General features: G+C 45.0%; 1 protein-coding gene across 3 annotated transcripts in view; it reads left to right on the top strand.

Moving 5' to 3' along the window:
• ITPK1 (inositol-tetrakisphosphate 1-kinase) overlaps positions 1-14,011 on the top strand; it is a 603,720-nt gene that overhangs the window by 445,845 nt on the left and 143,864 nt on the right. For all 3 annotated transcript variants that reach the window (XM_078660084.1, XM_078660082.1, XM_078660083.1), the window contains one exon: positions 10,675-10,792. In XM_078660084.1, the coding sequence (XP_078516210.1) occupies positions 10,675-10,792 (118 nt within the window). The remainder of the gene's footprint in view (positions 1-10,674; positions 10,793-14,011) is intronic.

The raw sequence follows: 14,011 nt of genomic DNA, 5'->3' as shown, positions 1-14,011 counted from the left end.
TTCTCTTCACAACCGCCCAACTTCAACGCCCGTCTCCTCACTCTATTCTTTTTACAACCAGTTCACTCCCCGTTTCTCCACTACCTCTTTGCTGCTCTCCCTCTCACTTATGTTCGTTTCTCTTCTCTCTCCCTCCTCTTGTGGGTGACTACCTCCCTCACGGGTCCCCCTCTGACCCATTAACGGCTCTTTCCTCCCTGCACTGCCCCCTCACCGTCTCGCATCCTTTCACGGCCTCCCTTCACTATCATTATCCCTCCTGTTTAATGGCCCCGTCTGCACTGGCCTCTCGCTGCTGTCTCCAACTCTCAGTCCACTCCACTCCTTCCTTCCTTCATTCGTAGCGCTCACTTATTCACCCTTTACATCCGCAGCCTTGGCTCTCTCGCGTCCCGCCCTTATGTCTGCCTCCCCTTCCGCCTCTCCGCCCCCTGCCTTGGCTCTCTCCCCTTCCGCCCTCTCCAGGCTCACTCCACCCCTCCTTTATCTCTTCCCGCTCCCTTCCTTCCTTGGACGTCCTCCAGGAATGTTCAGGTTACTGCCTCAGCGTCTTTCACAGCAGCCTCCCCGTCCAGGGATGGCGAAAAGAGCCATGAAACCATCCAGTTTGAACACTGCCAGGGCCCTGTAATGCAGGACGTGCCCTGGCCTGAAGCATCAACTGCAGGAGTCTATTTGCCACCAGGGCCTCCTGCTCCAGCGCAGACTTTCATCCTTGCGAGGTCGAGGAAGAGATGACCTCTACATTCGGTAACCAGAAACACGTGCTTCATGTAGTGCGAGCAAAACGTCATGCGTCGAGCCCTTATTTTGTAAATGTGTTCCTGTTAATTAAGAATGCAGAGTTTCAGGTGCCTTCTGGTGATCAAGAATCTGTCATGCGCTGAACTTAAGACAAGTCTGCAAGAGAGAATCTGTAATCGGAAAACATCACAGAAAATTCAGGGGACTTTCAAATACACCCAAAGTGACTTCCCCACAGCGGCAATCTCCACAACAAGCATCGTTTTTTTTTTAGCCCAGTGCTCAACCTAACCACTGCTTGAACGCTTTTCTGACCCCCTTCTGATTTGCTTTAGCCCCAGCACTGACTAACCCTGGCCATACCCTAACGCCTGCCTACCTCTGCCATTCATTCTCTTGTTACTCCTCTGGTCACGGGACGCTTCTGTAGGCAAGAAGCAGTTCGCTGGCTAAAGGACAACACGCCTTCTCGTCAGTGCCTGCTACTTGAAAGACATGTACATATGTGCAATTGGTTAATCAGTAAATCTAAAGTCTACCTGGGAGATGCAGTATTGCTTCCATTGTTGGACTCATTTGAAGCTTCATGGTGGCAAGATTTATTATTTTTGAGCGCTAATGTAAGCCTGTTACCAGCTGAGTTCTGGGCTACATTCTTCTGAATGCACACCAAGGGACAGGCTGAGTCAGCTGGTCTCAGCCCCCCCCCCCCCCCCCACCCCCCACACTGAAACCTCAGGCCCTTTCCCCACTCTCCCCAATTAGCCCCCCACAATGCCGAAAGCTTGTTTTTCGTGGGTGGCAAAAATGCAGCTCGTCCCCTGCTGCTTTGACTGTTGTCACACAGCTCTTCTCTCTTAGCACAGCGGCTCCTTAACTCAGTTCCTTGGCTGCTCCACCTTTACAGACACCCACCCTGCCTGCCATTGTACCTCTCTGCAAAGCACGAGCGCTGTCAAAGGCAGTAGGGTCTGGATTGTATGTATCGTTGACATTACAAATGCTATAGGTGTCACATTTGAAAAAGTATAAAGTATTGCCATTATAAATGACAAAGCTATTACTTTTGCAAGTTTCAAGACCCACACATTAAAAGAAATTTGTCAATTACAAAACCAATAGCTACAACTTTTCTATTGCGAGACCTATTGCATTTCCAATGCTTGTTTGTTTTCTTTTCTTCTTGCTTTTTCTAAAACTTGTATTGCAGCATAGTAAAATAGCGTACTGAAAACTGAACACTTCAATTGCTAAGCATAGAATAATGAACATTATGTTCTCATAACATGCAAAGAAAAATATGTATTCATGGGACTTAAGTGTAAGCACAAATATAGGGTGTAAAGTCCTCTTCCTGACGATTCAAATAGCCTAAATATTAGATGGGTGTTCAATTCAATAGGGTTTAGACCCTTGTACCCCAATTTATAAATGTTCAGGGTAAGATGGGAGTGTTTTCCTATGAAATAATGAATCAAAGTCGTATCCTATCTAAAGTAACTTACATTCTTTATTAGAAGGTAGTTGGTTTGGTATGCGGTGTAGTTTGAGGAACAGAACTTAAGTGTGTCTATCTTAAAAAAATAAATAAGAGGGGGATATGAAAATTACTCGTTCATCCCCAAATCTAAGCCACTCCTCAGGATAGACAACACAGACACGAGCAGTGCGAAGAGCTCAAGACTATATAAACATGGCACACTCCCTCACCAGCATGAAGACACTCAATAAGGAAAAGAATAATAATCTTGTAAATCATCAAAATAAAACCAACGTCTACATATGTTGATGTAGCTTTGTGCCTAAAGTATATAATCTTCTAGTTAGATGAAAGAAAAGCAATTGCGCAGATCCAGTTAAAACACATTTTTTTCGGCGCACAGGCAGATACTCTGTCCCCAGCATCAGTAAGTGGAAAGCACTGTGTTTTCGGAATATAATGCTCTAGGGTCCTGTTCAGGGACTCTTTCCGAAAATTAACTCCTTCCATTTTTCAATTTCACGCAGCTTTATTCAATCATTGTAAATAGACCATAAAAGCACAAGAATACATATAAAACATTTTCAAATCAATAAATGTCCATATATACATATGTTAAAACATGATTAAACAAATACATGTTGCTGTGGTCCAATTAAAACCTTTAAAATAAGTTATGTAAAAAGAACAGTTCACAGAATGATTACAGGGTGCTGCTAGAAACTATGCCCACCCTTTTCCTCTTCCTGAGGCAGGCCGATAAATATGAGGAGGCACAGAAACCGATGAATGTGTCATGTAGGGCTTTTAGGAAATACATTGCGACCAGACATTGCCTAAAATGATGATGCCTCAGAATTGGCAGTACAAACAATTTCCTTTCCTCTGAATATTTTTGACAAAATAGTAGGATATGCAGATCTGTCTGCGCCCTGAGTTTGTTACAGGGGCAGCGATCGTGATCTGCTAGCCTATACTTTTTTTGTGGATATCCCAGGAGTAATGGGATCATGTTTAATCTGAAGCGTAGTAAAATAAATTTGTGCTGTGCGTTATTTATCTGTGCTAAGTAATGGAACTCAGTGATTTTTTTCCGGCGCGCAGGCAGATACTCAGTAAGTGGAAAGCACCGTGCATCAGTAAGTGGAAAGCACCGTGTTTCCGGAATATAATGCTCTACTGTCACGTTCAGGGGCTCTTTCCGAAAATTAAGTCCTTAAATTGAAGGACTTCCATCCAAAAATGTATAAGAGCAGAGTAAAAGCAGAATGAGTCCGACCGTAAGCCCGACAGGACTGTGCCTTTTGCAGCAAAACTGGGTGTTAAGAAAATGCTCCGCTTTTGTGGGTTCTCGGGTACTAAATGGGCATGATGAATGGCGTAGTTTTGTTTCTGTATAAATATTTGTATCAAACACACTATAAAGAATAGGGTTACAGTGTGGGGCTCGTTAATTATAACTGCGTGTGATGTTCTCGGTGGAGTTCTGGAAGGAGCTGCTTCATTGTAAACCGTGTCGAAAGGTTTGTGTCTACAAATAACAAATCAAACGCATTTATAGCACGGCAGTGCGGGCACTGGCATTTATTTTCTGATCCCAGAGGAAAGAGAAGCAGTGTAAGATGCCTATAAATGCAAAAGTCCACTTTTTATGTAGCGTTTAATTCTGGGGTTCACACAGCTTTAAAAAGCTCCAAGGTTGGTGTATAAGGATACTGAGGGATAAGGAAATACAAATAATTTGCCAGAGATTGTCATTTAGAAAGCAGGTCTCCTGGTTCTAGATTGACCACTAGAACAAGTCATCCTTATAAGTTCCTTAAGTTTGTGTAGTTTCTTGGATTTGGGCCTATCGGTTGCCAAAAGGCTTGTCACACGAAGATGCAAGGCCAAAGAGCCCCACCGCACAAAGCCTGGATATAATCCATGCTGACCTGAGCGAAGGCTGAAGCTGCCTCATTGATGAGGGAGGACACGCTTGGGCTGCGTAAGTACCCAATCTCGACAGCTTGGAACACAATTCAAGTGGCAATAACTCCGGATGGTCCCATAGATGCCCCCAACTCTAATTAATTTAGTCTGCCTCTGGGCTGTAGTGTGCTCCTGGAAAGTGATGATGTGGAATAAATGTCGTAAATAATACGGACGGGCCCAGCATGCAGTGGTACTATACTAACACAGACCTATTCAGCATTACCAAACTGGATTTATTGTGGCAGGCATGGATTGCTTTCTTTTACCTTAAACTACCCTGATCTCTCACTCCTTTTTCTTTATTTCCTCCTTTATGGCTTGCTGTTAAATGTTTTATGGTTATACATAAAGTAGTTTGATCACTGACCCTGTTGCAGTGGCAGGACTGACTGAAGTTACTGGAGAATCTGTAGGTGGAGTAGATTTGTTTGTGATAAAAGCACCTGTAAGTTGCTCATTTACTGTAACAATAGTAGGTAGTAACTATTATGAAATACCTCTGTTGTATTAGTCATAAGTCATTTTGCTACATGAACGTGGACAGGTTAGCCACCATTGGTTTATACATGGGCACACGGCTGGAAAATATTTTGATTTCTGTAAATGTTTATCGTTCCTAACACAGTGGATACTGTTAAGAACCTTGGGATCATATTCAACACTTCACTGTGGTCTTTCCACCATAAAGCGCTCTCGGTTGCCAGCGTCTGCTTCCATAGGATAAAAACCCTCAAAATTATTTTCGATCATCTTCTAGCCACTGCTCGTAAAACAGTTGCAGTGGCCTTAATCTCGTCTCGCCTGGACTACTGTAACAGTCTGTACGCAGGAGGAAAGAAATTCCGTTATGTGATATTTGTGCAGCACAAAATCAGAGAGCTGGCCTAATTAATAGGTTGATGATGGATTGGTAATCGGTCATATTAGACGTTTGCAAATAAATAGTTTTGACACCTCCAAATGCAGAAAGGGTACAGTGGTTTGGAAAGTTACATTATAAGACTTATGCACCTCAGGCCAGATTGGTGAATCCTTGGCCTAATTGATTTCTTTGTCAGTCTTTTTTTTTAATTTACTCTGAGTTTTGGGTACGCGGCCACATTTTGTGTTTTGGGACTGTCTGGGCCAGAAGGAGACCCTTTGCTGACAGCTTTTGAGCTTGCACTAAAAATGTATGTAGATTATACTTTGAAGTGTCTTCATGGAATTGGTTTCAGCTCGATCTGACAGCCTTAGGGTGTTTTATTTCCCCCCAACATTTTGCCTACCTCTTCCACTTTTCTGACCTCGTTTTTGCTGGCTTCGGACTCTGAGCACTTTACTAATGCTAAAGTGCTTGTGCTCTTTCCCCTAAACATGGTAACATCATCCCCAAATTGGCATATTTAATTTTCTTCCTGGGCCTGTAAATTAAATGCAACTCGTGGGCCTGCAGCACTGATTGTGCCACCCACTTAAGTAGCCCTTTAACTATGTCTCAGGCCTGTCATTGCAGGGCCTGTTTGTGCAGTTTACACTGATGTTGACCAGGCAAAATAAACCTTTTGCCAGGCCCAAACCTTCCATTTTTATGCATACAAGTCATCCCTCAGGTAGGCCCTGAACAACCCAGAAGGGAGGTGTATTTAAAAGGCTGAACATATGCATTTAAGTTTTGCACGTTCTGGCAGTGCACAACTCCCAAAGTCGTTTTTCACTACTGCAAGGTCGGTTTCTCTCATAGGATAATACTGGGATAACCTTATTACATTTTAGAAGTGTAATTTCCAATTGGGTAGAGTTCAGACCCCCAAGTCTGGTGTCTCTGGAATCCTAATTTAAAATCCTGACTCATAGTGAAGTCAGATTTTAATTTACAATTCGGAGAATGCCACTTTGAGAGTTGGCATTGTCTTACTATAGCCATTTGGCGCCTACTGCCTCTCTGATCAGTCTGGAGTGGGTCACAGCTGGGCTTTGTGCATTCTCCCTAGACACCTAAACACAAAAGGAGTTTAGGTGTGACTGGAAGGGCCTTGATGTGTCATCCTGGCTGGATGGGAGGAAGAAGCTGGGCACAGCCTCACACTTGCACCTCAGTAGGCGTGTCCTGTCCCCCACACATACATAGGGTTACATACCCCCCTGTAGTGAGTCTGGAGCTAGGGCAGGAAGGGGGAGACCAATGTGCACTTTAGAGCCCTTCTTTGCAGCCCCCCCCTTCAAAGGCAACACTGGATATAAGTACTGGACCTTTGACCCCATGACTTCAGTACACTTCTGGACCTGTGACTACTGTGCCAGGAAGAACTGCTGTGCTGCTGAAAGGACTACCACTCTGCTGGTTTACTGGATTGCTGCTTTGTTGTGCTACCCTGCTGCCGGTTCTTCCTCTGCCTGGGTTAGAAGGACTGGACCTGCATCACTTGAACCCAGAGTAAGTCTAAGGGATTGCTGGCTTGCCTCCTGATCTGTAGTCTCGGGAACATAAGACCTCAAACCCTACTACTGCTGCCTCCTGTACTCTGCCATCTGTGAGTCTGCCCTGCCAAGTGGTGCCACCCCAGTCCTGGAACCTTGAAAGTGAGGCCTAAGGTGCTTGCTTCAACAAAACCCATGCATCCTCTCAAGAATTGGCACATAAATGCCCTTGAGTGGATCAGAACCAGCAAATCTCATTCACAACCACTGCATTACACTCAGGACCAGCAATCTATGCCGTTGCATAGAGAAAATCAATGCATCCTCTGCAGCAGGAGCAGTACCAGCACATCGCTTTCAGAACCAAAACGTCCTACTCGGAACTGGCGCATCACTGATGTTGCGTAGAGAAAATCGACTCCTCTCCTCCACTGTATTGCTAGACACAGAATCATCGCTTTGACTGCACCCTGCACCTGCGTTAACGACTACGCAGCCCAGATCAAGGAACTTTGATTCAGTGGGCCCGACTGGTCACTGTGTCCGGCCCGCGCTTCATCGCGGTCGACCTGAACTTTTGACTTTGTCCTGGTATGACAGGATCAAATACCCCAAATAAGCGCTATTTCACAGCTTATTCTATAGAAATTGTTATCTTAAGTTCTACTTTTTGGATTTTTATCGTTTTGGTCTTGTTTTATTTATTAAATTAAGTTCTATTTTTCTTACCTGCTGTGGAATCTTTTTGGGTGGTGGTTAGAACTGGCATCCTTGGTGTGGTATTTCCCTGCATTTGTGCCTCTACCTCCTGTATTTTTGCTGTGTTGAATGTCGGTTTTGCTGGTCTAGATGCTTTGGGCACTTTGCCACTGCTGATCAGTACCAAAGTGCAAGTGCTCCCTCTGTAAATTGTGACTATGGATTTGTGTTTCCATGATTGGCTTGTTTGACTTACTGCTAAGTCCCCAGTACAGTGCACTGTGCATGCCCAGGGCCTGTAAGTCAAATGCTGCTAGTGGACCTGCAGCACTGATTGTGACACCCACACAAGCTCCTTTGCAGAAGGTTCTCGGATCTGCCACAGCAGTGTCTGTGGGCAGTTTGATACTGCCATATTGACCTGGCAAGTGCACCCACTTGCCAGGCCCTAACCTTCTCTTTTCTGACACGAGGGTAGGCCCAACGTACCCCTGTGGGCAGTGGGCAGTGTATGTGAAAGGTACGACATGTCCTGATGTATGTGACATGTCCTGAAAGTGAACTTAAGTATATATTGTTTTCACTATGGAAAGGCTAGCTAACAGTCCCATAGGATAGAAAAGGAGTTTATTTATCGCATCTTATAAATATAACTTTCCATTGAGACAAGATAGGAAGGTAAAGTTTAGTATGCCTGTACTCAGAATATAAAGATGCATCTTTTAGTAAGGATACATTTTACATTTTGTGTTTGAAAATAACACTTTCAGAAGGTGGGTATTTTCCTGCTTAGCCTTCTTGCTTATCCCTTAACTGGTTTGTGTATTGACTGTCTGGTTTTGGAGTGACAGAGGCTGGGGAGGTGCATTCAGTGCAGACCGCAATTAGGGGGTTGAGGTGTGTACTGCCTTTCCTGGATGAGTCAGGGCTGGGCTGAATAGACCTGGACTGCATTTAGAGTAGGGGGAGGAGATTTCCTTTCACCTGAATGGGCCTGGTCTGCCTTACAAAATGCTATCTCTACCTCCTGCGGGAAGCTGGACCAAAGAGGACAGAACCGGCTTTGAATGAGCACAGAACCTCTCTGTCACAAGAGAACAAAGTGAAATGCTGTAGAAATATTGGGGCCTAAACCCCAGAACTTGATATCATTTCTGGAATTCAAGCGGAACCTTTGCCTAGAAGAGTTGGAGAAATTGAAGGAGAAGGTACTACCCCTTTGCTGTGAGCTCTCTGGGGTTGCCTGCAGCGGCTGTTTCTGCCAAGGAAAGGACAAGGACTTTGCTGTGTGCTGTGTCCCCTGCTTGAGGAAGATCTCCAAGGGCTTGAAGTAGAGCTTGCCTCCTGTTCTGAAGCCTCAGGGACACAACGACTTCACCAACAGCTCCCCTGAACTTCCTTGCTGTGAGTTCTGACCTGCCAAGAGGTGCCTGTTGCTGAGTTGGGGGTCTGGAGGTTGTTCCTGCTGTTGGGAGCTGGAAAAGACACACAACTACGATAACGCAATGCATCCGCACCTGTTTCTGACGCATCGCCACTGTGCGGGAAGATTTTCTAAGCATCATCATTGTGCCGCTGAAGAAACAGACGCAGCGTCTGCCCGCGGCTGGAGAAATCTCCACACGCTTGATCGAATGCGCCGATCTACGAAGTCCGAGATTACCACACCGATTCAGACACTGGCCCTGCTGCGCGGCTGCAAGAACCAATGCATCGTGAGAACACGGCTGGAGAGACCAATACAGCGCCATTGCCACTGCATTGAAAACCAACGCATCCCTGATCCCCACACATCACACCTGGATGCCAAGTCTACAAGGGCACTGGGGCCGCAGTAAGAAACCAACGCATCTCCTCCTCACACAGTAAGAAACCGACACATCACCTCCCCTTCAGTAAGGTACCGACGCATCACCTCCCCTGCATGGCAGTCAGGAACCGATGCATCACCTCCCCTGGAGTAAGGAACGGACTCATCACCATCTCTGCACGTAAAAAAACAATGCATCCCCTTCCCTGCGGCTGTTTTTTGTTAATGATTGTGACGCATCCAAGGTGCTTTGTGTTGAAAGTGTCACATCTATAGTTTGCTATGGACAGAGCTGTTTTTACTTTCTAAGAAGTACATTTTGATTACTACATTGTGGATTTTTTCGTTTTGGTCTTGTTTGGTTTAGATACAGATTATGTATTTTTCAAAACTGGTGTTTTCTATTTGTAGTGTTTTCACTGTATTACTGCATGTGTGCAGAAATGCTTTTCTCTGAGATAAGCCTGTCGGCTCGTGCCATGCTACCCAGGGGGTGAGCAGGGGTTATTTTGGAAGTGTATCCCCTTTACCCTGACTAGGAATAAGGATCACTACTTGGACAACGGTGCACACCATTGCCAACTAGAGACCCACATTTCTAACTATTGTGTTTTCACTGTTTTATTGTTTGAAGTGTTGAACAAATACTTTACACATTGCCTCTATAGTTAAGCCTGACTGCTCTGTGACAATCTCCCAGACGGTGAGCACAGATTTTGCCTGCTTCTTACTCTGTCTAGGATTGTGGTTGTTGCTTGACTAGGGCTCATACCCCAGTCAACCTCCAACCCAATTTCTAATTTTTTTCTTTGTGGAGTTTGATGCCCTCACTTTGGTCAACTTTCTCAGGTCCCGAAATTTTTGAGAGTAAGGTTATATTCATTAGTTTGACTTGGTGGTTTGTGTGTGTGTGTGTGTAGCTTGGTAAATCAAAGGAATGGAAATATCACTTTAAGCAGTACAGCCATTTAGAAGATAAGGAAGTGTCCTTATATATTACGTTTCTAGACAAATGTAATTTATGATTATTGCATCCTAAGTGGTGCACACATTTGCAAATTAATAATATCCTTTTTAGAGACCCCTCAACGTCGACAGGGCTTTGACTGGTAAAAAAACCTCCCAGTCTATGCAATATGTGTAAAAAATAACCTGTTACTGTCTGAGGTTAAGGTTTACTCTGCATTTGTAAAATCATATGCTCATAAACTCGTAGGTCTTTCTGAAAATCTTATTTTTAAAACTACACTGGGAGTCTCCGTCTCGGATACAGCATTTACATACATTACAGAGGCTCGAGAATTGATTGTTCTCCGATTGGCTTATAACAGTGTGAATCGTTGGCGTTCCGAGTGGGTGATCTTAGTTCTGTCTTTAATCAGAAAGTGTTCTTGTGGTTGAGTAGCAGTCCATATTTTTTAATCTAGGTCTACAGATGTATTGAGAAACATATTGCGTCAACCTTCTTCTTCAGCTCGTTGAGATGTTACTTTTTTTTCCTTGCATAGTTTCCGCAATCCTGTTGTTGTCACAACAAATGTGAAGTGTCTTTTCTTGCTGTCCACAGGAATACGTTGGGGCTCACCCAGAAACCATCATCCTGGATCCTCTTCCTGCCATTCGGACGCTGCTGGATCGCTTCAAGTCATACGAGCTGATTCGTCGGATAGAGACCAACATGCAAGGTATGCGCCACATTCATTACCGTATGTCTTTGTACATTATCGGTCACTGTTTGTACCCATTTTGTGAAATGGACTAGCTGGCCGTGGTCGCATGATAGTGGTGCTATCAAAATATGAGCCCTGCTCTTTTCATTATCCCCTTTGCTTACCCCTTTTTAGGGTTGAGCCTGGGCGATCATGCGGTCTTGCTTGGGAGACAGTTTTTTTACAAAAATTGCTTACCATTTGTTAGCTTCGGTGTCCTTCTTTGCAGCCTTCTTAATTGGCCAGTGCATGCCAGACATCACTTGCGATCCTTTCTATGGAGCAGGGGCCAAGCACAGAATTAAGTTAATCAGTGCCCGTCCGCTGCCACGATGTGATTGAGGTTATATTTCTTCCCCCTCCCTCACTCTCTGCTGGCTGCTTCCTCCAGATAGCTTTTTTCTTGGTTATTGCGACTGTCATTAAAAGCGCTTCTGAGTGATATCCCAGTTGTCTGCCCCCTCCACCCCCCTCCTCTTTTGCCATCTTTTCACAAATCCGTTAGGTTGTTGTAACTTCTGTTTGCAGAGGCTTCAGAGCCCATTGTCATTTTTGATTGGATTACCCTTTGGGAGCTGGCCGGGAGAAAGGGATTAAGGAATTAGGTACTGTCCATGCTGTGTCGCATCGAGATCTAAAGCACTCTGCCCTCAATTGTAATGTCGCTGGTCTTCAGAAATCTTCACTAACAAAGGATAAAATGTGCATTAGAAAAGAATGCAAGACTCTTTAGGCATGCCACTGACAGACAATGGGTAATGGGTTTACTCTCACCTTAATGAAATATGAGGAAAACCAAACTGGGAATGTAATCAATTATTCCATTACACACCGGTCTTCCCACAGGTTATCAGCTTTTAGAAAACATTGACACAGTTTTAACCCTATCTGTGCTGATGACGGAACCGCTCCGTCATCAGCCGCTGTGGCGCTGTGCTGATGACGGAGCGGCTCCGTCATGGCCCGCCCGACGCGCCTGCGCGGCGCGTTCTATTAAGCGGGCGGGGCCATGACGGAACCGCTCCGTCATGAGCACAGCTCAACCGCGGCTGGTGACTGAGCGGTTCAGTCACCAGCATGAGCCCGCCGCGCGGCTCCCCCGCCCCCTTAGCGCTGCGGCGGAATAGCCGCCGCAGCGATGTGGTTAAGCAAACCTGGTATCCTTATTGTGAAAGTAAAAAAAATGGTAAATAAATGCCATTGCTGCGTGTGCACTGTGTGCAAAATTGGACGAACAGCAGGCCTGGCCTGACACTGCAGCCAGTAGCGGCTACTAGCGAACAGGTGGGTAGGGGAAAAGGGAGCAGAGGGGTGAGGGAATTAAAAATAATAAAGAAAAAAGAAAACTGACCTGGAGGTCGTGATCGCTGTTGCAGCCTTCGTGTCTTCTCCATCAGTAAGCATCCAGCCTCCCAGAATCCCCTAACCAATCACAACGCTGCCTTAAGCAGTGTTGTGATTGGGCTGAGCGCCCTGGTTCGGTGCTCAAACAGGGGCTTGTAGTGCTGGGCATGTTCTCCACGAAGGCAGTATAATACAGCCTGTGGAGAACATGCACAGTGCGCAAGACGGTTTGCCCGTCCCGAGACGGCCGGCCAAACCTTCATGCGCACTTTAGGTGCTGCCACCACTCCTCTTCTGGCCTCGATGTCAGGGTATGCCGGCTCCACCCCGCCCTTTCAACGGGGCTGCTCTGCAGTGTTAATGCAATAGTAAAAATAAAATGATAATAACGGACAGCCATTATCATTTTATTTTTACTTTGCACTGCTTTACAGCAGTTGGGCGACGCTACTCCGCCTTAGCAGAGGAGCCGCCCCTGACTGCAGCTTCCAATGTGTGAACCTTCCATGCACTTTATACTTGTTTGCGTAGCGCACATCCTATGCTCATGCATTGATAGTCCCTCTCATATGGGTTAATCCCCTCATTAGCACATATCACAGTGCCTTCAAATGCATGAGCTCGGCATGTGCGCTATGCAAAAGCCAATAGGTTTTGCCTGTGTAAGAGCTATTGGCTTTGCCAATGTCTTTCAGCCATGTTGTACAACAGCGTGGCTCATGTATAGCCAGGCAAAACATTATTTGTAAAAAGAGCTATAAGCACTTTTTTTTGCCTTGCTGCATTGCTTTTTTAACGACTTTTATAGCACTTTTTGAATAACTTGTAGCCATGCTGATGAACAATATGGCTAAATGACATTGGCAAAGCCATAGCTCTCACATTGGCTAGACCTATTGGCTTTGCCGGTGCTTGTTTTAAATATAGCACATGCATTCAAATTCACAAGAAAAAAATCTAACTTTTGAAAAGACAAACACAAGATGGTAACCTTAATATTTTTTATGTGATGTTTTCACGTTAAAATTGGCTGTTATTCAGCAGGAAAAAGTTGTTTTTCCTGTCCAGTTACAAGGGTGTATGAAAACACCTGAACTTCCAAGGATATAAGCGAGCATTGGCCAAACCTACAAGTTTGAATTGTGGTGTATCATGCTTGTACAGCAGTCACAAAAAAACACCGACATATAAATACAAATCTGCACCCATGTCCGAGACCAATGGGCACCCCTACAGATAGTCCAGCTGACAGTCATCTGTGGACACACAGCGATTAACGGGTCTTATGTTTGTACATGTATTGCAGGATGTGCTGTTCTAAGGCCACCTCAAAGTATTAGATGTGACCGGAGAATGGCAGGTTGGAACCAAAGTGGCGGAAAGAGAAAGGGTCCCAGTCAATGGCATAGTCTACCCAAAAATGGAATTGCTGTTAGTAGCTGATCTTAAATATTTGCTTGGAGGAAGCACGAAAGAACAATAGGTTGCAAGACAGAGGCGGAAGAAGGAAGATAAATATTATGAGCAATAAATTGGCAGGGTGAGGTGCAAACAATGTGAGGAAATGGCGCCCGACAGTGAGTTAGGAATTGTAGACTGTGCCAGTTAGAGCCACGTGTCCCTATCAACAAACCAGCACATAGAAGCATAGGCAAACTGACTACAAAAATAAGAGCATAGAGTCTCACACAACACGCAGATAATGCCGTTTATCATACAAACAGGAACAGGTAGAGGAAAAGGTGAACTATTGAAAAGTAAAAGAAGGTAAGGATGGATGTTTGGATGCAAGTTTCATGTCTGCTTAAAATGTAGACCCATTTCTGATAAAATCTATTTAAAAGTAGGGGA

The sequence above is a fragment of the Lissotriton helveticus genome, chromosome 9 (genome assembly GCF_964261635.1).
Source record: "Lissotriton helveticus chromosome 9, aLisHel1.1, whole genome shotgun sequence".
NCBI lineage: Eukaryota > Metazoa > Chordata > Amphibia > Caudata > Salamandridae > Lissotriton > Lissotriton helveticus.
Note: the sequence above shows the minus strand (reverse complement) of the source record. Positions and strands in the feature narration are given on the sequence as shown.